General features: G+C 47.2%; 2 protein-coding genes across 2 annotated transcripts in view; one reads left to right on the top strand and one right to left on the bottom strand.

The window, feature by feature from the left end:
• SPTBN4 (spectrin beta, non-erythrocytic 4) overlaps nt 1–15,299 on the bottom strand; it is a 60,684-nt gene extending 45,385 nt beyond the window's left edge. The window contains 5 exon segments of the mRNA XM_074277536.1: nt 607–698; nt 3,537–3,710; nt 3,827–3,978; nt 4,169–4,383; nt 15,180–15,299. Coding sequence (XP_074133637.1) covers nt 607–698; nt 3,537–3,710; nt 3,827–3,978; nt 4,169–4,367 — 617 coding nt within the window. The 5' untranslated portion in view covers nt 4,368–4,383; nt 15,180–15,299.
• Nucleotides 15,300–21,590: 6,291 nt separating this feature from the next.
• BLVRB (biliverdin reductase B) lies at nt 21,591–27,319 on the top strand. Its single transcript, XM_074278437.1, has 5 exons — nt 21,591–21,797; nt 24,476–24,640; nt 24,780–24,869; nt 26,553–26,681; nt 26,983–27,319. Exons 1-5 carry the CDS (start codon nt 21,719–21,721, stop codon nt 27,141–27,143), a joined length of 624 nt encoding a protein of 207 aa, XP_074134538.1. The 5' UTR covers nt 21,591–21,718; the 3' UTR covers nt 27,144–27,319.
• Nucleotides 27,320–27,371: the final 52 nt, after the last annotated feature.

The raw sequence follows: 27,371 nt of genomic DNA, 5'->3' as shown, positions 1-27,371 counted from the left end.
AGATAGCAATGACAATTCAAGGAAAAAGAGAAGTTCAGGGAAAGAACATAGTGGTGATGAGAACATGCGACAGAAAGAGGAAGAGAGGGACAGTGAGACAGAGACAGAGAAAGAGAGAAATAGGGAGACAGAGAGAGACAGAGGAGACAGAGAAATAAGAGAGACAGAGAAACAGAGACAAAAAAACAGGGAGGAGAGAGAGACAGAGACAGAAATAAGAAAAACAGAGACAGAGAAGAAATGTAAAGATTCAAGAAAGAAACCAATTTCAAGAGACCAAGAGCCACAGAGAAAGGGAGTGGGGGAAAAAAAGGCAATTAAGACACAAAAGCACGAAGTGAAAGAAATGGATGTGTGGAAAGAGGACAGGAGATGCAGAGAAACAGAGAAAGGGAAAGGGAGAAAGACAGAAAATAAAAGGAGAATCAGAAAGACAGAGAAAGGCAGAAAGGGGTCACTTCACCCATCAGGCACCTTCTGCCCACCCATCCACACCCCCTCCATCTGCCTCCCAACCCAGAGCTCCCTCCCTCTCTTCCCACCGGAAGACTTTTCCATACTCTGAGAAGGGGAGGGGGTCCCAGAAGAGGGCAGGGGAGCCCCTACCCCGCTGTTTTCATCTGACACCAGAGCAGCAGGGCATCTTTGGCTGATCGTGTTTCCTGATTGTCCTCCGTCTCAATCTTGATGACCTGAATCTGGGGTGAGGGAGGAAGGAGTGAGTGGGGAGAGGAGGATGTCTGGACTGACACACACATTTTGGGGACCTCAAGGCCTCTGATGGCAACAGACAGCTCAAGGGAAGTCGGATTCCTGGCTTTAGATCCTGGAGAGAGCTTCCAGCATGGACCAGCAAGGATTGCAGAATCAAGGGGAACTAAGGCCACCTGGGTGATCATGGGGCAAGCAATTTTCCTTCTTGGAACCTCAATTTGCTCACCTGTGAAATGGGGATAGTAATGCATTCTCTGTCATTGTGAGGACCAAAGATGATGATATGTTTGAAGTACCTGATAAACCTGAAAGCTTATGGAAATGTCAGCTAGTACTCAACCCGGAGGACAATGCTCTATACATGGTAGATGTTTAATAATTATTTGCCAAAATAACTTCAATTGAATTAGGATTGTGGCCTGAGCTCTTGGGTAGTGCTGATCTAGACCATCTCACGAGGATAACAAAGCAGGGATTCAGAATCCAAGATAAACAAAACACTAGAATTGAATTCTGGGTGAGGACGGGATTCGAGATCAAGGTGGTTCTAGATATGACATTCTAGATCCCAACTTCTCATTCCCCCACTCCAGGTTCCTGAGAAGGATTTCTAGGACGGGACTGGTTCAGATTCCAAGTCTAAGACTCTAAGCATGGTCTCAAAGAAGAAATTTAAGAAGACTCACTCCCATTTCTTTGAAGAAGTGAAGGCTCTTGGGTAAGAAATACTGCATAGAAATAAGATCAGATTTTTTCAATTTTTTTTGTTTTTATTTTTATTTTATTTTAATATATTATTTTTAAATGGAAAGATAGTTTTCAACTTTCATTTTTTTGTAAGATTTTGAGTTCCACTGTTTTTTCTCCCTCCCTCCCTTACCTCCCCCTTCACTGTTCTAGTAAGCCATCTGATATAGGTTATACGTGTATTTTCTCAATATATTAATTTTACTGGTTTTTTCTTCCTCTTAAAAATTCCTTATCATATGGAAAATACTATGCACATTCAGAGAAAGAACCGATGGAGCCTGAATGCAAATCAAAATACAATTTTTTTCACTTTCTTTGATTTTTTTCAGTCTTTTCCCCCTTTTGTTCTATTTCTTCTTTCACGATATGACTAATATGGAAATACGTTTCACATGATTGCACATGCTTAATCTATATCAGATTGCTTGGCATCTTGGGAAAGGGAGGGGAGGGAGGAAGAAAAATTTGGAACTCAAAATCTTATGGAGATGAATGTTGAAAATTGTACGTGTAATGAGAAAAAAAATGCTATTATTACATTAAATAATATATATGATAATATTATATATTAAATTATATTATGTTAAAATGTTTATTATAAAAGGTGCCTTTGGGGGAGGGACTGGGGAATAGATCAAATGACAAGAAATAGATATCTATATAAAATAAAAAATATAGGTGATGTTAAAAATGTATATCAGTAGAAATAGATAATCACCTTTATAATAGATAAAATGACAAGAAAGATAAGGGACTAAATATACAGAATGAAACATACATTTTTGGGACATTACCAATAGGATAATTTTCTTTTGTTTGATTATGAATATTTGGGAAGGAAGGAGAATGGAACATGCACTTATTTGTGACTACTGGGTATCACATACTATGCTAAGCACTTTATAAATATCTTATTTTATCCTAACAACAAGCCTGGGAGGTAAAGATTAATACCCATTTTACAGTTGGACAAGTTGAGGCAGACATCGGTTGTCCAGCAATTGTACAATTGGGATAGAGGGGGAAAAATAACTTGATTGCTAGTGGGAGGGAGGAAAGGTTACCAAGGGAAAATTCTGAGTTTGTTCCTGGACAGGATGAAAGTCCAAGAGTCCTAGACTCCTAAGTAGGGGAATGCTGTAGTTCAAAATGAATCTTTCAGATCCCCAGGTATGGGTTCTAGGTTAGGGTAAACACTTCAGAATTCTAGGGAACCAGAGGGTAATATTAGGGTATCACTGTTATTCCTATATTCTAAAAGGAAGAGGAGAAAGTTCTATGTTATTGGAAATTATGGGATCGTCTCTGAGTCAAAATGAAAGTTTCAGATTCTCAGGGTCTTCAGGTTCCAGAAATGGTTCTGAGTAGGGATGAAAATTGTAGCCTCCTTAGGCACAGGGAGTTTTAGAATCTGGATCACAACAAGAATTCCAGATTCTCAAGAAGGAGAATGTTCTAGTTCAAAGTAAAGTGGGTTTTTTAAGACTCCCTGCTGGTGGTTCTAGGTCAAGGTAAGTATTTCAAATCTTGGGGAGGAGGGAGGAGAGATTCTTGTGTTGGGTCTTATTTCCAGTTGGGAATTTTACTGGAATTCTGGGTCTAGGTAAGAGTTGCAAATTCTGAGATTGAGTTCTAAGTCAGGTTGAAAGATTAAATCTCCTAGACGAGTACAGGAATTGAATTCTGGGTCAAAGTGAGATTTCCAGACAGATGGTTAGTCATTCTAGGTCACAGTGAATGTTTCAGATTCCTGAATGAGGGAAGATTTTGCAGGACTGAATTATAGGTCAGAACAAGAGTTGTAAATGTCTAGATGAGGGTTCTAGGCTTGAGTTCTGGGTCAAGGTAAGCATCCCGGGTTCATGGCGCAAGAAATGAGAATTGACTTCTGAGGTCCAAGAGTTTGAGAGTTTTATGTAGGACACTGGATTTGGGCTGTGGGTCAGGAAAGACTCCTGCCTTCACAGAGGAATTTCAAGGTCAGAACAAGGGACAGGGGCAGAGAGAAGGTTCCGTATCAGGACAATACTTCCACTCTCCCTGGGGGAGACAGGATTCTGGGTCATCAGTACCTGGAAGCGAAGAATGATGGTCCAGACCAGCCCCAGGGTGAGCCGGTGGTTCCCATCCACAATGTCATGGGAGCCCACATTCTCCAGGTGCACGCGCTGCTCCTTCAGGAACTGCAACGCCTTGTCCACGTTCTCCAGGGAGTGGATCCTCATCCGGCCCCGTGTGGGCCGTGGCTGGGGAGGAAGGGGGTGGACAGGGAATGCAGAGCTATCCTTTCCCGGCCGCCCCCAGCGGTCCAACTCCCTGGGTCTCCTGCTCCCCAGGCAGCCCCAGCCCAAGCTCTCCTCACCAGCTGCTCTCCTGACAGCACCTCCAGAAGTCGGGTGAGCACATAACCATCACGCAAGTCTCCGTACAGGTCACTGATGCGGCAGCCCACACGGCCCAGGTGAGAATTCACCCACTTGGTGAATGTCTTCTTCTGCACCGCCTCCCGCTCATCTAGGGAGCAAGGTCACCCTGCTTCTTCCCCAGTCCAGCCGGACCCGTCAGCCTCCCGTGCCCAGCCTCCCACAATGTCATGGCCCTGAGCTCCCCACTGCCTCGGTCCCCTGGGTTCTGGTCTTATCCTGTCCCAAAGCCCCGACCTCCTGCCCCACTTGCCCTGGCTCCCCGGCCTCCCACCATCCACCTGCCAAGGCCTTGATCCGGGAACACTCGAAGAGTGAGGCGGCTGCGTTGGCTGATCCGGAAGCTGGTGCTGGGGCCGCCGTGGGCTCCCGGTCCCAGGCCCGCTCAGGGCTCTCCCATCGGGTAGGGTTGTTGTTATTGATAGAAGGGGGCCCCTCCATGTTGTCCACTTCCCCAGGGCCTCCCGGCATGTGGGCCATCGGGGAACGCGCAGGCCTTTGGGAGGGAGAGAAGGAGAAGGAAATCCATCAGCAGAGTCTCAATCCCGGTTCAGCAGTACCAGTACCCCAGCAGGACCCAGCCTCCTCATACTCCAGACACGGGCCCCAGCATCCCTAGAATCATTTCACTTAGACAACCTGTAATGTCCCTGCTCCCATCCACCCATCCATTCACTAAAGCATGACACTGGCCCCACATGCAGAGCTCTGAGCAGGGAGCTTGGTAAACATAATATGCGTTATAGGGGCCATCTGGTCCAGTCTTCCCATTTTATAGAGGAGTAAACTGAGGAGCAAACAGATGATGAGCACCCAGATGTGGAGATGGAAAAAACCTCTATTTTACAAATAAGGAGGGGCAGCTAGGGGGCGCGTGGATAGAGCACCAGCCTTGAATTCAGGAGGACCGGAGTTCAAATCTGGTCTCAGACACGTAACATTTCCTAGCTGTGTGACCCTGGGCAAGTCACTTAACCCCAGCCTCAGGAAAAAAAGAAAAAAAAAAATAACAAATAAGGAACTTAGGGCTGAAAGACCTTGAGCATTGGATTTTAGAGATAGGGAACTGCCTAGAACTTGCTAAGCTGGCCAGGGCTTTCCTCCCCTGTGGCAGAAGGGAGGACTTTGCATCCAGGGAACAATCTAAGCAACAGATTGGGGGGCACAGAACATGTCTGAGGAACAGTAAAGCCCATGAAGAGCCAGCACGTCAGATAAGACCGGAACGTCAGGGGTGTACCCATTGCATCCCATCCTAGCCAATGGATATTTCTGAAGTGCCTTATAAGACACTGGCAATTGGGCAACCGAGATACAGTTAACAACAGCCTTTGTCCTCAAGGAGTTTCTAGTCACAGTCTAGTTTGAAGAGGAAGGAGAGAGCAATAGTCAGAAAAGAAGGTATCACATGAGTGGAACCCTGAAAGAAGATGGAAGCCTTAAGAAGGGGAAGTGAGAACGGTAGAGTGAGGAGGCAAGGAGCTGGCAGCTGGGAGGACAAGGTCAGCTAAGTAATAGCAAGTAATGGTAGTATAAAAAAATAATAAAAGTTATTATCTATATAGTGCTTAGAAGGTGCCAGGTACTGTGCTAAGCCCCTTACAGTTATTAATCTCATGGACGGGCTCACTTCAACAAAGAGATGATCCAAACCAGTTCCACTTATTTAGTGATGAAGAGAATCAGCTACACCCAGAGAGAGGACTATGGGAAATGAGTGTGGCCCGCAACATAGCCTTCTCACTCTTTCTGTTACGTCCACTTGCATTCTTGTTTTCCTTCTCAGGTTTTTAACCTTCTTTCTAGATCCCATCTTTCTTGAGCAGCAAGATAACTATCAATATGTATACATACATTGTACTTAACATCTACTCTAACATATTTAACATATATGGGACTACCTGCCATCTAAGGGAGGGGGTGGGGGGAAGGAGGGGAAAAGTTGGAACAGAAGTTTTTGCAAAGGTCAATGCTGAAAAACTACCCATGCATATGTTTTGTCAATTAAAAGCTATAACAAAAAAAAAAGCAATTATTAATCTCATTTGATCTTTACTGCAATCCTGGGAGATAGATGATCATTATCCCCATTTTACAGATGCAGAAACTAAAGCAAAACAGGGTTAAATGATTAGCCTAGGGTCGTTATTAGCAAGTAAGAGTCTGAGGCTGAATTTGAACCCAAGTTTTCCTAGCTTGAACTCCAAGTACTCTAGAGTATGTAAAGGGGAATTACATGCAAGTCTAGAAAAGTCAGCTGGAGCCTGAGGAGAATGCCATGCAGAGGATTTTTTAATTTTATTTTATCCAAGAGACAATAGGGAGCTACTGAATAGTCTTGATCCAACTTGAATTCAGAAGGACTGTTTTCACAGTTTCATGGCAGATGCGTTGGAAAGCAGGAGAAAGGGAAAGGTAAGAAGGCATCCAATTAGGGCAAGACTCAAAGCAAGGGGTGATGGGGGTGTGAACTGCCGAGGTGGCTGTCCAAATAGGAAGGAGAAAGCAAGATCCAGAGATGTTAGGGCCATGGAATGGACAACACTTAGTGACTGATTAGATCTGAGGAGAGTTAGTGAGCGTAAAGTCACCGGTGATTTGGAGATTATGTGTGGGTGAGTGAGATGGAAGATGTTACTCCTCTGAAGAGCAATGGGGAATTGGGAGAAGAGTTAGGTTTAGGGGAGGAAACAGAGGAAGCCTATTGGGAGACTGAGTCTGCAGTGCTGGTGGGAAGTCTGAAAGAAGCTGCCCAACAGGCAAACAAAGGTATGAGACCAGAGCTTAGGAGAGAGAGCGGGATTCAGGAGACGATGATCTAGAAATCGTGTTGGCGGAGGTGACCCATGAACTCATGGGAGCAGCAGAGCTCACCAGGAAGAGGATGCAGGGAGGAGTCCTAGATGACCCAATCATTCATCCGACAATCATTTATCGAGTGTTATGTGCTAGATGGGAAGCATGGGCCCTCACAGCGAGGAAGACTTGGGTCTTTTCTCTAACACAAGCCGGCTGTGTGACCCTGAACAAGACTTTCACCTGGGCAACGCTATAAGACTACAGAGGAGGTGCGGACTTGAATTAATAATTTAGATTCTCATTGAAATCTCAATTCCACTTTCTATCCCCCCATAAACCAGGAACTGAATACACAAAGCCAAAATAATTCCTGCCTTCAAAGATTCCATTCTTTGGGGATGGGGGGACATAACAGATATAGAGACATAAATACAAAATATGAGGTGAATAAAGAGCGCTATTTAAAGGGGAGGGTACCATGGCCAGGGGGAGGATCAGGAAGATCCCCATGTTCCTACATAATCCTACAAAGCAGAGAGGATGACGAGCTTTCCAGAACCGGGGGATGGTCAGCCTGTGAAAAGGCAAAAAATAAGGAGACGAGGAGATGGAAGGTGGCAATCAGGGAACAGCAAGTAGGTCAGGGCAGTGGCAATGAAGCGTGTGAAAGGGAAAAGAAATGTGTAATGTAATAAGCCTGGGAAGGAGGGAGGCTGGAGCCCTAAATGGGAAGAGCTTTAAATGGCAGGAAGAGAGTTGTTTATGTTTGATCCTAACAGGGATAGGGAGCCAATGCAGTTTCTTGAGCAGGTGAATAACATCACAGGGCCTCTGCTTTAGGAACAGCAAAAGAATATCAACAGGAGGCAGGGAAATAATATTAGCTAACGTTTATACAGTACTTTAAGATTCTCAAAGTGCTGTATATTTATCATCTTATATATCTAACCACCTCATGGAATAAATTCTATTATTTTCCAGATGATAGAGAGTTTAAATAAGTTGCTCAGGATCACATAGCTAGTGAGTGTCTGAGGAAGGATTGAACTCGGTCTCTACAACAGAATCTGGGAGAGAGGGTAGTGGCCAAATAAGAGCCACGTGAGGGTAGAAGCCATTTGGGAGATGGGGCGAGACTTAAAGGCTAATCAGACTTGGGAAATGAGGAAGAGGGGGAAATGGAGGATGACACCCAGTTTGTGATTCTGGGTAGCTGGACAGGTGGCAATACCTTGTCAGAGAGAGAAATTAGACAGTGGAGTGTTTTTGAGGGAGGTGGACAGAGAGTTCTGCTTTGAACACATCCAGATAAAATGCCCCTGGAACATCCACCGGAAAATGGCCAATAGGTAGGTCAAAGAATCACAGAATTTTAGAGCTGGATGTTATTCTCGGTGGAATCCAGTCCAACTCAGGCCCCCAAGAAATCCCTGCTACAAGATCCTTTGCAAGTGATCATCTAACCTCTGCCTGAAGAAATCCATTGAGAAGAAGAACCCGTTTGTCTCCCGAGGCAGCCCACAGCACTAGGGGCCAGCTCTCATTGTCCAGAAGGTTCCCTGAAACCAAACCTAACTTGACCTCTTTGCAATTCTCTACTCCCCTCACTTCCCCTTGCCATCCGGTTTTGCCCTCTAAGGTTAAAACAAATATAAGCCTTATTCCACGGGACGGTCTTTCTAACCTTTGAAGAGAGACCATGCTTTCCTCTTCTCGGGGCTAAACATCCCTAGTTCCTTCAAATGATCCTCCTATGCCATGGCTCCCATCATCCTCATTATAGCCCTCTGCACTCCAGCTGTTTGCTGCCCTCTTAAACTGTGGCCCAACAACGGACCCCACAACCATCCAGCTGTGCTCTGCCTGGGGCAAGCTACAGTGTAATCCTCCCCTCCTTGTTCCTAGAAGCTCGGCCTCTCCATGAAGCCCCAAAGCTCTTTCATTTTCCTGGCTGGCACATCACTCTGCTGACTCACATGACCTTGTAGTCTACTAAAACCCCAGGCTCTTTTTCAGAACTGCCTACACACACCCTCCACATCCTGTGTGCCGCCTTCTGAGCATTTGAACCCATGTCAAGTTTTCCATTAATCACAATTGAATTGGATCTTATTAGATCCAAGCCAAAGCTCTAAGCTGTCAAGATCTCTTGGGGTCTGACTGCCAGGGGGTTGGCTGTCCTCACCCAGTGAGTTCACTGGGTTCCCCTTGACGGTATGAGAACAGAGTTCAGGGCAGAAATTTGAACACAGGCTTAACAATGACTAACAATGAACCCACAGGAGCTGATGGTCAAAAAGAGCAGATAGAAAAGTGAAGAAAACTCAAGAATGAATCTTGGGGGACAAGGCAGCTGGGTTGTGAAGTAAATAGAGCACCTCTGGAGTCAGAAAGACCTGGGTTCAAATCTAGCATCAGAAATTGATTTAGCTATGTGATCCTGGCCAAGTCACTTAACCCTCAGAGATAGAAACAGAAGGAGAGGCAGAGAAAGAGATCAAAAGAGAGACAAAGAATCTTAGGGAAATCTGCCACTGGAAGACGTGGGGCAAAAAAAGGAGATTGAAAAGGAACAGATACATAGAACCAAGGAGAACCAAGAAAAAGAACCAAGAACAGAGAAGTTTACATCCAGGAGGAGAGGGAAATCAAAGTTTCAAATACTGAAAAAAGCGACTAAAATGCCCATGCCTTTTAACTTCCACTGCTAGACATTTACCTATGGGAGGTCAGTGACAAAAATGAAGTTCCCTTACACATCAAAATATCAATAGCAGGACTCCCTTCGTCTGCAAAGAAGCAGAAATAAAGTTTATGTCTGTTGATTGGGGAATGGCTGAACAAATTGACCTATGTCACATTGTCACTGTGCAACAGGAAACAATGATGAATATAGATGGCATGGAAATGGCTCTGAGAGCTCAGTGTCCGCATCATGGACCTGTGACAAAGTGTCTGATGACATGGAATGGAATCGATTCAGAATATGGGCAGATATTGAAGGTGAGAAGACTTAGATGAACTGATGCAGAAGGGAGGAAGCAGAGCCAGGAAAATAAGGTACAATTGTTTGTCAAGTTCGTCAAGTACTTTCTATGTGCCAGGAATATGAAAAGAGGCAAAAGGCAGTCCAAAAAATAACTGTAATGATGTAAGCGAGAAAGAACCATTAAAAAGAAAATACAAAACGAATTCCTGGAATTAAAATGACTCAAGCTTGGATTCAAAGAAGCCCCATAAAAAGACACTTCCTCCCATTTACCAGAGGTGGGGGGGCCATGACTAAGAGATACTGCATAGATTTTTTTGATAAGTTGGTTGTTTTGGATGAACTTTTTTCTTTTCTTTTAAAAAAAATTATTTACTATAAGAGATATCTCTCTGGAAGGGAGCAGGGAAGAGAAAGATGAAGTAGGGAATCTAGGTGATATAAGAGCAAAAGCTAGTTTCTTTAAAATAGAGAACCTTGCTAGCCTTGAACAATTAAGTGTGGTTGAGTGACGAGGATGGAAGCGGAACAAGAAGTCGGAAGTGAAACAACAAAAGGTTGAAAAGTAAGTGAGAAGATGGCAATATTGAACAACTCTTTCTAGGTTTCATTGTGAAAGAGCAGAGCCATAAAGCATGTGGGAACGATTCAGTCAGGTTGAGACTTTTTAGGGATGAGATAGACAAGAAGGAAGGAAGGAGCCGGTAGGCTAGGAGGAATTGGAAGAAAATAATAACTAAAATTTGTATAGCAAAGTGCTCCAATTATAATATTGATAAGAATAAGAATAGCTAACATTTACATATGTACCAGGCATCGTGCAAGGCATTTCTCCATATATTATCTCATTTGATCCTTCTGAAAATCCTAGGAAATAGGGGCTATTAACATCGCCATTTTCCAGTTGAGGAAACTGAGGCAGACAAAGGTTGAATGACTTGCCCAGGACCACACAGCTAGTAAGTTTCCAAGGCTAGATTTGAACTAAACTTCTTGATTCCAGACCCAGCATTTTATCCATTTCAACCACTTGGCTTATTTTATACGGGAGTCTTCACCCCTTAGTCATCTTCCATCTATTGTGTATGTACCTTATATGCACATATTTGTAGGAGGCAGCATGGTGTGATGGAGAGAAAGCTGAATTCAAACCAGGAAGACTCTGTGTCAAATCCTGTCTCTGACACATCCTGTGTGACCCTGCATTGGCCATTTAAACACTTAGTGATCTGGACCAGGACTTCTTAGCTTTTCCTACTCTTGACCCCGTTTTGCCCTGGAATTTTTTATGTGAGGGGGAATTAGAAGGCACAGTTGATAGAGTACCAGCCCTGAAGTCAGGAGGACCTAAGTTCAAATCCAGCCTCAGACATAACACTTACTAAGCTGTGTGACTTTAGGTAAATAACTTAACCCCAACTTTCTCAACAACAACAAAAAGGTGGAATTTGTATGTGACTCTGGGCATATAAGTATATAAAGTAAGTCTACAAATCAAACATTTATTAATAGTACTTCATGACCCTCACATTCAGTCATGAATCCTCCATACGGGGTCACGAGCCACAATTTAAGAAGCTGGGATCTAAACCACTCTCGAATACTTAAGTTGCTGAAAAAGTTGTTGTTTGTCCTTTATTTTTGAAGATGGCATCAGGGAAGGGATGTCATGACATGCAAGTGAATCGGATTTGAGGGAGGGAGGGCTGTGCAAGACCACCTGCCTCACTTTCTCCTCTGGAGCCATCTGCATCCAGCAGCAAGATATAGAGCAGGAAGACTGGAGATGGGCCTGGAGGCAGTGGAGAGCTTGGCCTTTTTAAGCTAAAATCTTTAACAAGTCTCAATTTGACTGAGGTAACCACCTGTTCAGTGACTAAGGTTAGGTAAGAAACTGAAAAGTTATATTAAGACAAAGGAGTTTTGGGGCAGCTAGGTGGTGCAGTGGATAGAGCACCAGCCTTGAATTCAGGAGGACCCGAGTTCAAATCTCAGACACTTAACACTTCCTAGCTGTGTGACTCTGGGCAAGTCACTTAACCCCAGCCTCAGAAAAAGAAGGAAAAAAAAAAAAAAAAAAAGACAAAGGAGTTTCATCATGTAGGAATTCCCTGGGTTACTAAAAAATCAGGTCCAATCCTGTTTTCTCCCATTAGAATGGAGGCTCCTTGAAGGCAGGGATTGTTTTTGCTTTTCGCCATATCCCCATTGCTTAGCACACATAAAGCACTTAATAAATGCTTCTTATATGAGTAGCTAGAGGAAAAAGGAAGGGATGGGATAGAGGAAGCAAATGGAGGGATTCGCCTTAGTGAGGAGAAGAAACGGGCAAAGATGCGAAGGGATCTTGAAAGTCAGAAGAGAGGAGAGGGAAAGGACATTCAATAATCTTGATTTTCTCAGTAAAGTGTGAGATGAGGCCCTTTGTAAGGACGAAGGAGGAAATAACGTGGAAGGTTAGGAAGGGAAAAAAGATTTGGAAAAGTTACTGACGTAAGGAGTCCAATAGCAGAGACTCGATTGGATTGCTTTGTGGACATAAGAACCCAATGGAGACTGGATAATAACCATTTGTGGTGGACCCTGTCAGAGCATTTATAGGACAATTTCAGTAAGAGTGGAGAACACAGAGGATAGGTTTAGGTGGTTAGGGTTTAGAAAGGGCAAAGGCTGATGGGGTTAACTTCTGGATCAAGACTGGGCAAGGAGCAAAGTAAAAGCCAAGGGGAGATGATGGCCTTGAAGAAGGGATGGAAGGACTGGAGGTGATTGTAAGGGCAAAAAATAAAATTGGAAGGGACACGACTCAGTGAGTAATGAAAGGCTAAGGGATAATGGGACAGATTTCATAGTTCTTGTCTTGGGAGTGGAACATTCATGGATGACGATGAGATCACCAAGGCGTGATCACCTTTGTGGGTAGCTGTGTATGTTGAGGAAGTTGATAAATGAACATCGATACACATGGTAAAGTCTCCAAGCATAAAGGCCGATGCTGGAGTTCTGAAGGAGAGTGTGAGCAAGGTAGTTAATTATCTGACAGATAACTCCTGCTTAGATCTGGATAGGGGGATTGATCCAGGAGGAGTGGATCTCAAAAGAGGAAAGGATTCTGAGGGATGGTAAGGTCTAGAAATGACCTTGAGGGTTTGCATAACTTCACAAGTGCCTTTTTAAAATGGGGTGAAGGTGGGGAGGAAGGAAGAGAATCTGGAACTCAGTTTTAAAAACAAATGTAAAAAATTATCTTATATGTAATGGGAAAATAAAAATATTAAATAAATATTAACTTAGGGGAAGGGAAATAACAGGAAGGGTGGCTAATACCGGACAGAATACCCAAGGAGGCCATCTCTCCTTAGGGATTCAGTTTTCCCTGAGTAGCAGAAGAAGGAAAAGTGCACAATAGAGAAGGTCTAAGCTGAAGGTTACTTCTTCTTCTTCTTCTTCTTCTTCTTCTTCTTCTTCTTCTTCTTCTTTTTTTTTAAGGCTGGGATTAAGTGACTTGCCCAGGGTCACACAGCTAGGAAGTGTTGTGTCTGAGTCAAGATTTGAACTCGGGTCCTCCTGAATTCAAGGCTGGTGCTCTATCCACTGTGCCACCTACCTGCCCCTGAAGGTTACTTCTTAACCAACTAGTATGTTCCTGACTGAGCACAGAAGGGTTCCAGGGCTACTGTGGAAGGGGAGGGTACAGATCTGAGGAGGTCTAAGACTGAGGGAGATGGAGATGAGAGCAGAGGTGGTTTTCTAGGTGCAGCTGATGATTCTCTAAATCATGAGGATTAAGTGAGGAAGAAGTAGGCACTGCTAGCCAATAGACAAGGTTGCATGCTTAAAGAATAGGAAAATAAATGTATGATGACCTCTGCAAAGAAAACAAGCTGGATGGCACAATGGATAGAACACCAGCCCTGAAGTCAGGAGGACCTGAGTTCAAATATGACCTCAGACAATGAACACTTCCTAGCTTTGTGACCCTGGGCAAGTCACTCAATCCCAATTTGGAAGGAAGAGAAGGAAGGAAGGAAGGAAGGAAGGAAGGAAGGAAGGAAGGAAGGAAGGAAGGAAGGAAGGAAGGAAGGAAGGAAGGAAGGAAGGAAGGAAGGAAGGAAGGAAGGAAGGAAGGAAAAAGCATGAAAGAGCAATGTCACCCAAGCCACAGGAGGAGAGAAAGCCCAGAAGAGAGATACTGGCACCCATATCAAAAGCTACTCAAAGATCTAGGCGGAAGAGGCCTGGGATTTAGCAAGAGATGGATAGTTTGGGAACAGGAGAAGGGCTGAGGGTACTACAGATTGGAAAGTGAGTAGGGAGTGAGGGGATGGAGGATGTAGACTGAAGGTGTGACTTGAGGGCTCTTGCTAAGAGTGCTGGGAAAGAACAGAAAGTGATCAAAAGGACAGAAGCTTTCTGGTCAGGAGTCTTTAAGCTCTGACAGGATGACATGCCATGATTCTTTGGTTCAGGGAAAGGGTCATTCAGAGCCTGAGTTAGGGAAGGGAGGACCGGGGAAGCAATGAAGACAGCCTAAAGTCAGAGGCGCAGGTTTAGGCCTGAGATGTGGGGAGAGGGCTGTTTTTTCAGCTAAAAGATGAGAGAGATCACCCAATTTCTAATCCCCCTCAAGATTCTATATCCCAGGAGAGGAAGAAGTTCTTTGTTAGCTTGGGGGGTTACAGGGGTGAAGTGGGGGAGACTTAATCCTGGGATCTCTGGGTATATGACCCATCCTTTCTGGGGGTCCCTGGCTCCCCCACACTCCCCTCTTCGGGTGAACAGGAGAGGGGGACAAGGTATTCTTTTCTGGGAGGATCAAGAGCAGGGGTGGGGAGAGGAAAAGCCTGACCTGGGAGATGGCAAATGTTCTCGGGGCCTAGCGGGGCCATAGAGAGGCAGGGACGGAACAAGGACTAGGGGATCCTGGGGATGCCTAAAGCACCACGTGGTTCCGGGGAGCCAGGAGTGGGCTGGAGGGAGCTGGGGCTGGGTGTGTGAATGCGGGGAAGTGACTGCTCTGGTCTCTACCCTCCAGACCGGCCCTCCCGCAGGCCCAGAACCTCCGGTCCTACCCCCCCACCCCACCCCACCCCCGCAGTTCTGAGACACTGGGATGACAGGTGATGAGCCCGGGATGAGAAGGGAGGGAGCCAGATCCGGGGCTCGGGAGGGCGTCCTGACCCCGTCCTGTCCCACGGTCCTCCAGAGACGGAGACCCCATGGGAACGGGGCCCGTTAGCAGCCCCGCACCCACACGTACTCCCGAGGCGGGCAGCCCCAGCCCCCAGACCAGGGGTGGGGGCCGGGAGAGAGCCGAGAATCGAGAGCGCCCGTGGGAAGATGCCCTCCGCCTCGCTCCTCCTGCTCCCTCCTCCCTGCCTCAGGTGCGGCCCGTCCGGGCGGAGCGGGGCCTCGGCCAGCGCAGGGAAAGGAGGCAGGCTGGGTCCCGGCCCGGTCCCCAGCCCTCCCCGCCCGGCCGCCCGGCCCGCCGCCCCGGGTCTCACCTGCGCCCGCCCGGCCCGGGCCGCTGCCTCCGCGCTCCCGCCGCCCCTCCTCCTCCTCTTCCTCCGATGCCGCCGCAGCTGCCGCAGCAGCCGCTGCCCGAGCTCCGGCTGGCCCCGGGTGCTCTGACCGCCGCCGCCGCCGCCGCCGCCGGGCTCGGGCCTGGGCCGCATGCGCCGCCGCCGCAGCAGCCACAGCCGATGCGCCGCTGGCCCCCCGCCCCCCAGCTCCGCGCGCTCCCCTCCGCCCTCCGGGAGCCACGGCGGCGGCCCGCTCCTTCACCCCCCGCCCTCCACGGGCCCCCGGACCCCCCTGAGTCCCCCCTCGCCCACTTAGCCAGGGACCCCCTCATGCCCTGCTCCGTCTGACATGTGACCCCTGGAGCAAGTCCCCTCTACTCAGCTCCCCCTCCCCCACCGACTCCGTCAGCCAACCGTGATCCGGGACCCCGGCCCCTCCTTGTACTCTGTCTCTCCGCAGCCCAGCCCGGCCTGACACCCTTCATCCAGCCTCTCTCCCCTCACCATCCTGACCCCCTCGGCTGCATGCGACCTAAACTCTCCCCTCTCCACACCCCCCCACCTGCTCCCCTCTCACTCCACCCCGCTAACCGAACCCCCCAAGCTATCCCTGAGACTCTTTTCTAGCCCCCTCCTCCCTCTACCGTGCACCCCTCCCCTCCCTTTCAGCGTGACCACGTGTGAGCTTCCAGGATTTTGTCCCCCAAGTTCCTTTTACTCTCAAGCTCTCCCCCAGCCTCAGGCCCACCCCAACTCCCGCCCCAAACGTCATTGTCCTGGATCCCCCAAGCTCAGCCTGAAGCCTTTCTCTCTCTCCCCACCAACACCTATTCATCCCTCCCCCATCTTCACCCCCTCAACTCACAGGAGCCCCAAGCTCCATCCGGGAACAGCAGACCCAGCAGGAGACCCTCCTCCCTGGCCCTCCCCTGCTCGAGCCTCCCTAAAGCCAGCCTGGTGCATTGTCTTGCCAGCTTGCTCCCAGCTTACCCTCAAACACCCCCCTCCCTCAGAAGCCACCTCCCACCTCCTGGCTGGGACCCCCAGCTTCCCAAAACTGGAAATCCTCATCTCCCCGCCCCCCCTTCTGAGCCTTCAAAGCACTTTTACTACCCAGCCAGAAGAAGTCCTTATGAACAGCCCCCACCCGCAAGGGGCAGGGTTGGAACTGGGCCTTGATACTGAAGGAAAGAAGCAGTAAGTTGTCCCAATGGACGGGTGCTGGGCCGGAAATCACGAAAACAGGAATTCAAATTCGCCCTCACACCTCTTACTGGCCATGCGGTCATGGGCAAGTTACTTAAACTCTGTTCTCCTTCACCACTCCAGAATCTTTGCCAAGAAAACCCCATGCCAGTACTGACGTGCTATATGGCCCACAGGATCACAAAAGTGGGCACAACAGAAAGAGAAACTGAGGCTGAGAGAGCAGCCTCTACTCTGGACAACCGTGAAGAAACACGCAGTGCACATCCCTCTTAGGAGTTAGTCTTCAGGGCTTGTCTCTCAAGAAGTACACAGGGGTAGGACCTGTAGAGAGCATAAGACACAGGGATTCTGACAGACATCAAAACTAGAGACGCGCAATGGAACCGACACAGACACCCCGAAACCTCTGCAGACAAACAGGTCACAGGGAGAGAGACGCCACACACATGCCAGCCAACTGACAGATACATGAAGCTTACATTCAAAAGCAAAACAATAAGCAATGGGATGCAAATAGACACCCAGACGCAAGCTGCTTCAAGAGGAAGAGCTGGGCTCGGATTCTGAAAAGCTTGCTTATGACAAACTCTAAGCTTGACTTTGGGAGGAACTCACCTTTCCCCATTCCGAATCCTCATTCCTAAAGGGGGCTCATCTTTTGTTCCCCAGGCTCTGTTCTCTGCCCACCCAGATCTACCATGTCCCATGGAGCCTCTGAAACTCCCTTTCTTCCTAGAACTCATCTATCTTCTGGCACTGAGAAACCTGCCTCTGAATCATCCTTGGCCACCATCTCCAGCGATGAGTACTTCCCTCGTGTCCCCACTAGGTGACACTAAACTAAGGGAGAAGGAAACACTGCTTTTCACCGCCACTTCCAAACCATCCTTTTGTCCCCATCATCCTCCGAGATCACTCCATTGGTCCATGGCACGGCGGCCAGATCTTTGTGATATTTATCTATTGGCACTCCTGGCCTTTAACGGTTCTAATTTGAGGAGTTTGGCCCTCTCAAGCCCAGCACCTTCCATCTTCCTTTCAAGCCCATTATCTTCCATCTTCCTCTCAAGCCCAGCACCTTCCATCTTCCTCTCAAGCCCAGCACCTTCCATCTTCCTCTCAAGCCAGGAAGATAAAAGTCAGAGACTAAACTCCTCAAACAAAAAACCCTAAAGGCCGACTATTGCAAAATCAGTATTTCCTCAGCCTCTTCATTTTCCGTGACTTACAATGTCCCTCCACCTTGGGGACACACAGCTTGGTCACCTGCAGTTGAAGGTTCACAATCACCCACCATTATGTTATCTCCATAACTTTCAACACTGAAATTCCTCTCTCTGATCATGGCCTTCCATCTTCCTCAGACCTACTCAAAACTATATCAAAACTTCCAGTGTTTCCCCTTCCCTCTTCTCTCAGTTCATTTTCCCACTTTGGCTCTACTTTCCTTCCCTTTACACTCTTGAATTCTATGAACGACCAGTTGAATTTCACATTTCCTTTACCTTTGAATCGATCCCTTACACCTTTCTCTTGCTTTGCTGAACTACAAATTTGGCCCACCCTTCTACCCTCCTTCTCCATTCCTCATATTCTACACACTCCTGGGGAAAACCATTCAACCACGCTGGCTGAAAAACCTCATGATGTCTGATCAGGACTAGATCATCCCTGTTGCATATATAATTTTTTGTATTCTCTCACTGACTTTTTTTTTAAAATTAAATTCCCAGTAGTTTTCTTTTCTCAGACTCTCCTCTTCCTTATTCCCCCACTCCCACATGAGTCTCACCTCTACTTTGCTAAGAAAATCAAGGTCATTCACCATCAGAGCTCTTTTCTTCCCTATTTAATACCTCAAAACCCTTCCTCATGACCCCCCCACACTCTCCTTTCTCTTACTCTAGTCTGTGAGAAAGAGGTAGTCCTCTTCTTGGCCAAGGCCAATTTCTCCACATGTGCCCTTACTTCCCACCTCTCCCATATCCAGGAGCTTTGCCCCTTTGGCTCTTTCAACTCTCTCACTCTCTGTGTTTTCTTCTCCTCTGTCTCTCCTCCACCACCTACAAACATGCTTAAGACTTCCCATCCCTTAAAAATTCATTATTTCGAAAAAACTGTTGGGAAAACTGGAAATTAGTATGACAGAAATTAGATATGGATCCACACTTAACACCATATACCAAGATAAGATAAAAATGGGTCCATGACTTAGGCATAAAGAATGAGATCATAAATAGATTAGAGGAACAGAGAATAGTCTACCTCTCAGACCTGTGGAGGAGAAAGGAATTTATGACCAGAGGAGAACTAGAGATCATTATTGATCACAAAATAGAAGATTTTGATTACATCAAACTAAAAAGTTTCTGCACAAACAATACTAATGCAAACAAGATTAGAAGGGAAGTAACAAATTGGGAAAATATTTTTACAGTTAAAGGGTCTGATAAAGGTCTCATTTCCAAAATATATAGAGAACTGACCCTGATTTATAAGAAATCAAAACCATTCTCCAATTGATAAATGGTCAAAGGATCTCAGATGATGATATTGAAATTATATCCACTCATATGAAAGAGTGTTCCAAATCAGAGAAATGAAAATTAAGACAACTCTGAGATACCACTACACACCTGTCAGATTGGCTAAGATGACAGGAACAAATAATGATAAATGTTGGAGGGGATGTGGGAAAACTGGGACACTAATACATTGTTGGTGGAGTTGTAAAAGAATCCGGCCATTCTGGAGAGCAATTTGGAGCTATGCCCAAAAAGTTATCAAACTGTGCATACCCTTTGATCCAGCAGTGCTGCTATTGGGCTTATATCCCAAAGAAATACTAAAGAGGGGAAAGGGGCCTGTATGTGCCAAAATGTTTGTGGCTTTTTGTAGTGGCCAGAAACTGGAAGTTGAATGGATGCCCATCCATTGGAGAATGGTTGGATAAATTATGGTATATGAAGGTTATGAGATATTATTGCTCTGTAAGAAATGACCAGCAGGAGGAATACAGAGAGGCTTGGAGAGACTTACATCAACTGATGCTGAGTGAAATGAATAGAACCAGAAGATCGCTGTACACTTCAGTGCTGTATGAAGAGGTATTCTGATGGAAGTGGATATCTTCAACATTAAGAAGATCCAACTCACTTCCAGTTGATCAATGATGGGCAGAAACAACCAGAGAAGGAACACTGGGAAGTGAATGTAAAATATTAGCACTACTGTCTATCTACCCAGGTTACTTATACCTTCGGAATCTAATATTTAATGTGCAACAAGAAAATTTGATTTACACACATATATTGTATCTAGGTTATACTGTAACACATGTAAAATGTATGGGATTGCCTGTCATCAAGGGGAGGGAGTAGAGGGAGGGAGGGGATAATTTGGAAAAATGAATACAAGGGATAATGTTATAAAAAATTACTTATGCATATATACTGTCAAAAAATTTATAAATAAAATTAAAAAAAAATAAAAATAAATTTTTAAAAATTTAAAAAAAATTTTTAAAAACTTCCCATCCCTGAAAAACTTTCATTTAACTGTCTTCCCCTTAAATTATTGTTCTATATTTCTATATCCCTTTCATAGCTTAGTAAAACCATCATCCCTTCATTCTCTCACCATCTCTTCATTTCTCAATCATTTGTAACTTGACTTTGAATCTTAAAACTCAACCGAGATTGCTTTTCCCAAGGTTATCAATTACTGATTGTAAGTCTTCCCACCCCCCCACCAGGCTGGGGTTAAGTGACTTGCCCAGGGTCACACACAACTGGAAAGTGTTAAGTGTCTGAGGGCAGATTTGAACTCAAGTCCTCCTGAATTCAGGGCTGGTACTCTATCTACTGCGCCACCTGGCTGCCCCTGTAAGTCTTTTTTTTTTTTTTTTTTTTAATTAATTTTATAATTATAACATTTTTTGACAGTACATATGCATAGGTAATTTTTCACAACATTATCCCTGTGTGATTATAAATCTTTATTCTCTTAGTCCTTATTCTTCTCTGCCTCTCTGCAGCCTGGGACACCATCAACCATGCCCTTCAACATGTTCTTTCCTTGATTTTCCTGACACCGCCCTCCCCCGGTGTTCCTCTTACTCGTCAGACCTCTTCATTAGTCTGCTAAATTGTCATCCATCTTCTAACACTAATTGCAGGAATTCCCCAAGGTTACGTCCCGGGACTAATTCTCCCCCATGCTCTTTCTTAATGATCTCCCTTGCCCCCATAGGTTCAATGAGGTCTCTACAGATGATTCCCCAACCTCAACTTGCAACCCTACTCTCTCTCCTGCATTATCTGCTGGACAGCTCCTTGTGGACATCCTCCTAGCCCTCAAAGGGAACGCGTTTCTTTGGATCTAAGTATGTTCTTCCAACAAACTTGCCCGGTTCTCCCCAGTGCTCCATCCCCCTCTTGTCCCCTTCAGGTCCTCCTCCATTCTTTCCCTCTCTACCCATCCCCCTCCATCTCCACTCAGTTCCAAGCCAATACAGAAATTATTTACCCGGATATGCGGGGCACCGTGCTAGTTGTTAGGGATAAAAACAGCTTACGTCTTCCTCTCAAGCCCACCACCTTACATCCAGAGAGCATGAGACAGAGAGATTCTAACAGACATAAAAAAACAAAAAAAAAAACAGAGACACGGAACGGAACAGCCACAGAAGCAGAAACCTGTGGCAGCCCCCAGAAAGAGGTCGGAGCCCAGTTTTGACAGAGCTTTGCATCCGATTCCGGAGGGAAGAGAGAGCCACTGGTAATTGTTGCGCAGGGGAGGGCGAAGTGCGGACTCTGCTTTAGGAACTATCTCTTCGGAACGTGGAGCCCGAGGGAGAGAGCGAGGGAAATACAAATATTCTCCGCCCTTTGTCCTGGGCTTTGCCCGAAAAACAAGCTCTTGGAAGGTGGGGATGGCTTTGTTTCTGCCTTGCACTGACTGACTGGCTGAGGTGAATTGGCTTTAAATTGAGTTGTGCCTCAGTTTCCTCACCTGTAAACTAAAGGTGTGGAGGATCTCTCTGAGTGAGCCGGACGCCCAGAAATGGACTTTGTCTACTACAGGGACCTTTAAAGTAAAGCTGGAGGGCTGAGGACGGCTTTCCCCCGGCTGAGGAGGCGGGCCGTGGGCGGAGTCTGTCCGGAGGCGGGGCCTTCTCGAGGACACGCCCCCCAAGGAGGCGGGGCCCGGTTGAGGCTGGGGGCAGGCGACCCGAGCTCGGGGCTTTAGATCCGGGTCCGACGTTTCGCCGCGAGGCGCGATTTTTGTCCCCCTCCCCGGGCCCCGGCAGCATGACCGTCAAGAAGATCGCGATCTTTGGAGCCACCGGCCGGACCGGGCTCGCCACCCTGGCGCAGGCTGTGCAAGCAGGCACGGGGCGGGGGCGCGGGGACTGGGGGCGGGCTCTCTCTGATGGGAGCAGCCCGGGGGGCTCTGGGGGCGCAGAGAAGGGCGGGGGGGGGGAGAGGACGCGGAGGGAGGGGCACAGAAAACCGAGGGCTCTGGAGAGCAGCGGGAGACCGGAGAGGCTCTGGGTCGGGAGGGCATGGGACGGGGCAAAGGGTACTGGGGCAAGAGCGGGCACTGGGAGGCTGAGCTGGGACAGACTGACACGGGTGCCCGGAGAAGGCACGGGGAGGGGGCGCGGGGTTCTGGGGAAACCTGGAAATGGGGGGCAGGGTAGGACGCAGGAGACTCTGGGCCGTCGGAGGCGGGAGCAGGGGACTCTGGAGGACATGGGGGGGATTCTTTAGGGCCCGGGATCTTTGCGAGGGCACGTGCGGACGGGCAGAGGGGCAAGGCCGGCCCAGAGAGAGCGCTTGGCTTTCTGGGACGTCCACAAGATGTCTTGGGAAAACACAGATCTAGAGGCAAAGTCAGATGGGGGCCCGGCCTGGGACACAGTGATTTACTGTGGCAACTGCTGGAAGGGGACCCCGTGGGGCTGGGAGCAGAAGCTGAATGCGGAAGAGGGGCAGCGGCTCCCTTTGGGGAGAACAGGAGGGGACCGGCTCCCTGCCTAGTCCACAGATAGACCACCTGGCAGCCAGCGCGAATGAGGGCCCAGGCGGTGAGCTAGATAACGGGTATCTGAGGGCCCCACACCGGTGGGGGCTGTGCCCCTGGTATCTAGCTTGGGCACCTTGGAAATGACACTCCCTAACGCGGACCAACACCCCTCCCATCCCCCAATGTCCAAGGGATGCCCTTTGGTGACATGGGATATGGAGAGGAAGCAGAAAGAGGAGATGTTCTTGCTGACTAGGATTTCGAGAGTAGGGGGGCAATGTGGGGAGGGGAGGAAGCTGGGAGTTGCTGAGTCATTCCTTTCCCAACTTCCTCCTGCCCCCTCCTTCTCCCTCCCTACTGCTCACCATTGGGATTGCACCCTGGGAGCTAAGGCACATGATGGGGTGTGGGAGTCTGGACATCTTGACCCCCCCAGACCTTAGTTTCACATAGCTCTATGATTTTTTTTTAATTATAGTTTTTATTTACCAGATATATGCATGGGAAATTTTACTACATTGACAATTGCCAAAACTTTTGTTCCAATTTTTCCCCTCCTTCCTCCCCCCAGATGGCAGGTCGACCAATACATGTTAAATATGTGAAAGTATAAGTTAAGTACAATATATGTATACGTGTCCAAACCGTAGTTTTGCTGTACAAAAAGAATCGCACTTTGAAACAGTTACAATTAGCCTGTGAAGAAAATAAATAATGAAGGCGGACAAAAATAGAGGGATTGGGAATGCTATGTAGTGGTTCATAGTCGTCTCCCAGAGTTCTTTGGCTGGGTGTAGCTGGTTCAGTTCATTACTGCTTTATTGGAACTGATTTGTTACATCTCATTGTTGGAGAGGGCCACGTTCATCAGAATTTCTCATCATATAGTATCATTGTTGAAGTGTACAGTGATCTCCTGGTCCTGCTCATTTCACTCAGCATCAGTTCCTGTGAGTCTCTCCAGGCCTCTCTGAAATCCTCCTGCTGGTCATTTCTTTCACGTATCACTAAGTTAAGGAGAGCCCCAAGGAGCCTCTGTTTTAGGGGGAGCCTGGTGCCTTGGAACTGAGGAAAGAGAGACCTGGGGTCTGAGTGCCAGTTCCAACACAGACTCATCGGAAAACTCTTGGACAAGTCCCTGGGCCTCAGTGTCCTCCTCTGTAAAATGCGCTGTCTGGCCTTCCTCCCGAGAGGAAAGCCCTTTCTAGAAATGGGCGTTATTTAACTAGTAAGAGCCTGCTTGGTGTAGGTGGAAAGGAAGAGAATTCTGGTTTTGTGCTATTCAGTAACCTTGAGTTCAGATCCTCGTCTCTGGTCTCCTGCATGCATTATTTACCTCTCCAGAGAACTGGGGTCACAGGATCCTAGAACTAGAACGGAGATGGACTCAAAGGCCATCTAGTCTGACTCCTTAATTTTACAGATGAGGAAACTGAGGCAAACAGGTTAAGTTGTTCAGGGTCACTTTGCTGGTAAAGGTTTCAGAGATAGCATTTGAATCCGGGGTCTCTGACTCCAAATTTAGAACTTGCTTTCTATACCATCCTTGCTTCTCATACAATGTTAGTCTTTCTTCTTTCCTCTTCCTCTCCCTCCTCCTCCTCCTCCTCTTCCTCCTTTTCTTTCTCCTCCCCCTCCTTTTCTTCCTCTTCCTCTTTCTCCTCCTCTTCCTCCTTTCCTCCTCCTCCTTTTCTTCCTTCTTGGAGTTGTGACTTGATCTGCATGATCTCTTGGGGGACTCCTTGATCTTAGCCTTCCTTTGAGGCTACTCCTGATACATCCTGTTTATGTGTCATTTGGACATCCTTGTTTGCATGTTGTGTCCCCTCCCCTCCCATTAGATTTCCAGCTCCCAAAGAAAGCTTTGTCTTTTCCCTTCTTTGCGTCCTTAGCACAGTCCCTGACATAGAGTAGAGGTTTAATAAATTCTACTTGGTTGGTTGACATTGAGTCATTCTAAGTGACAGAGTCTTGGGCTCCTGGTTCCCAGACCCCCCCTGACCTCTCTGTTTATCTTTTTGTCTCTCGTCCACGTCTAGGTTATGAAGTGACAGTGCTGGTGAGGGATGCCTCCAAGCTACCATCTGACGGTCCCCAGCCAGCCCGGGTGGTGGTGGGTGATGTCCTCAAAGCAACCAATGTGGAGGAGACCGTGGCCGGGCAGGATGCTGTCATTATATTGCTGGGCACCGGCAGCGACCTGAGTACTGAACCTCCCCTGTGCCCCCGGCCTGTCCCTGTGCCCCGGCCCCCTCAGCCACGACCACCCCCACCACCTCCACCACTCCCGCTGCCTCCACCCCCTCCAACAAGTGACCGTCACTCTCTGTCCTCCCCTCCAAGGTCCCACCACCGTGATGTCGGAGGGCACCCAGAATATTGTGGCTGCCATGAAGGTCCACGGCGTGTTCAAGGTCGTGGCCTGCACCTCGGGTGGGTGGAGCGGGGACTTTGGACCTTCCGGGGGCCTTAGCTAGCCCACAGAAGATTGGGGGGTGGGGGAACACTGGAAAAAGTGGGGGAATCTGAAAAAGGTCATGAGTGTCATCCTCCAATCTTGATTGAGGGGATACAGAAAAGGGCAGCCAAACTGGAAAGTTGTCTAGAGACCAGGCAAGGTGACTGATCTGGAGATACTTAGCTAGGATGGGGGGCAGGGTTGGGGAGCTTAGGATATTTAACTGTCTTTTAAGATTGGCCAGATTTGGAGGGAGGAAGTCTTTAGAAACTTTCTAGTTGTGTGACCTTGAACAAGTCGATGAACTTGTTTGCCTCAGTTTCCCCATGTGTAAAATGAAGAAAACAGTACCTGTTTCCCAAAGTGGTTGTGAGGAGCAAAGGAGATACAGTTTGTAAAAGCACTTATCATATTGCCTGGAACATAGTAGGTACTATATAAATGTTAGCTCTTATTATTATCATATAAATGTTAGCTGTTATTATCATTATTAGGGGATATTTGTAAAGCACCTAGCACAGTGCCTGGCACATAGTAGGCACTATATAAATCTTATCTATTATTATCATTATTCAGTGAGTTAATATTGATAAAATGCTGAGCACATTGCCTGGCACACAGTAGGTGCTACATAAATGTTATCATTATTATCAAGTGAGATAAACTTATAAAGTGCTTAGTGCAGCATCTGGCACATAGTAAGTCTATATATAAATGTTAGCTGTAATTACTATTATTATTTCAAGAAAGAGAAATTAGACTTATTCTGTTTTCCCCTAGATGGGAAAATTAAGCGCTTTGGGTAGGAGAAGCTTCAGAGAGGCAGATTCCAAATCGACCTTAGAGCCAACAAACAAGCAAAAACTGCCTAATGAAAATACGGACAGGGGCAGCTAAGTGGCCCAGTGGCTAGAACACCGGCAATGGAGTCAGGAGGACCCGAGTTCAACTCTAATCTCAGACACTTAACACTTCCTAGTTGTGTGACCCTGGGCAAGTCACTTTACCCCATCTCCCTGGAACACACACAAAATGGACAAAACCTGAAAGAGTGAGAAAGTATATGAGAAACTGTGGAAGGCTCTCTTCTGCACTACTGGACATAATCTACCATCATCAAAGTTTTATCTAAACTTATATAGAGCTTATTGGGACGGAACACAATTAAGCCCAATTATTTAGGTGTTGAGATTTTTTTTTTTTTATCTTTTTGTATTTCTATAATTTTCTTCTTTTCTTATATAACTATCTTTAATTTCTTCATGAATTAAAAACTGCTAAAAAGAAATTCACTAATGGGGGGAGACCCCCAAACTTCCTAACGCTGAGTGTTGTCCAGACATGAAACATCCTGCCTTAAGAGGGAATGAGTTAGCGGCAATTAGGGGGCGCAGTGGATAGAGCACCAGCCCTGAAGTCAGGAGGATCTGAGTTCAAATGTGACCTCAGACACTTAACACTTCTAGCTGTATGACCCTGGGCAAGTCACTTAACCCCAATTGCCTCAGTAAAAAAAAAAAAAAAAAAAAAAAAAAAAGGGAATGAGCTCCCCATCACTAGGAGTCTTTCATGGATGATGTGTGCCCGCTCCTCGGGGTAGTGGGCCAGGGATGCCCACTCCAGTCTGTGACGCTGTTCCGCTCTTGCTCTTTCTGCAGCTTTCCTCTTGTGGGACCCAGCTCAGGTCCCTGCCCGGCTCCAGGCGGTGACTGATGACCACATCCGGATGCATAAGCTGCTGCTGGAGTCGGGTCTGAACTATGTGGCTGTGATGCCCCCACATATTGGTCGGTGACTTCGGGAGAGGGGGCTCTGGGCTCTTCCTTGTTCATCCCTCCTTAAAGACTTCCTGGGGGGTGGGGGGAAGGATGCTTAGCTCATCTGAAAACCTGTGAGACCCTTCCACATGGTGGAAGTGGCCTTGGAGCTTTGGTCTTGCCCGTTATAATCCTGATTCTGAGTCTCCACAGTCTCCAGGACATGCCCTCATTTAGAACCCAGAGCACATCCATCTCCCTTTCTGGACAGGGCAAGAGAGCAAAGGGCAGTTGAGCTCCAAGATGCTTTTTCTTCCTCTTCCCACTGCAGCCGGGGACCAGCCCCTGACAAAGGCCTACAACGTGACTGTGGACGGACGGGGCCCCTTCCGAGTGATCTCCAAACATGACCTGGGACACTTCATGCTTCGATGCCTCACCACGACTGAGTATGATGGGCATAGCGTCTACCCTTCCCATCAGTATGCTTAGAGATGGCAGCACGGTGCCATGAGTGCCGCCCCCACTCTCCTGGATCATGAGGGAGAAGGAGCATCGGGCCGTCCTGTCCTTGGAAAGCAGGGATGACCCACTGCTGAACAGGACCAGGGCTGGCTACAAGAAGAAGGCAGGAAATAGAATAATAAAAAAATACTGAGTCATATGGACTCCTGGACTTCCCTCCCTTTCTTCTCTTCCCTCCCTCTCTCCTCCTCCTTC

This window comes from Sminthopsis crassicaudata, chromosome X, assembly GCF_048593235.1.
Source record: "Sminthopsis crassicaudata isolate SCR6 chromosome X, ASM4859323v1, whole genome shotgun sequence".
Taxonomy (NCBI): domain Eukaryota; kingdom Metazoa; phylum Chordata; class Mammalia; order Dasyuromorphia; family Dasyuridae; genus Sminthopsis; species Sminthopsis crassicaudata.
Note: the sequence above shows the minus strand (reverse complement) of the source record. Positions and strands in the feature narration are given on the sequence as shown.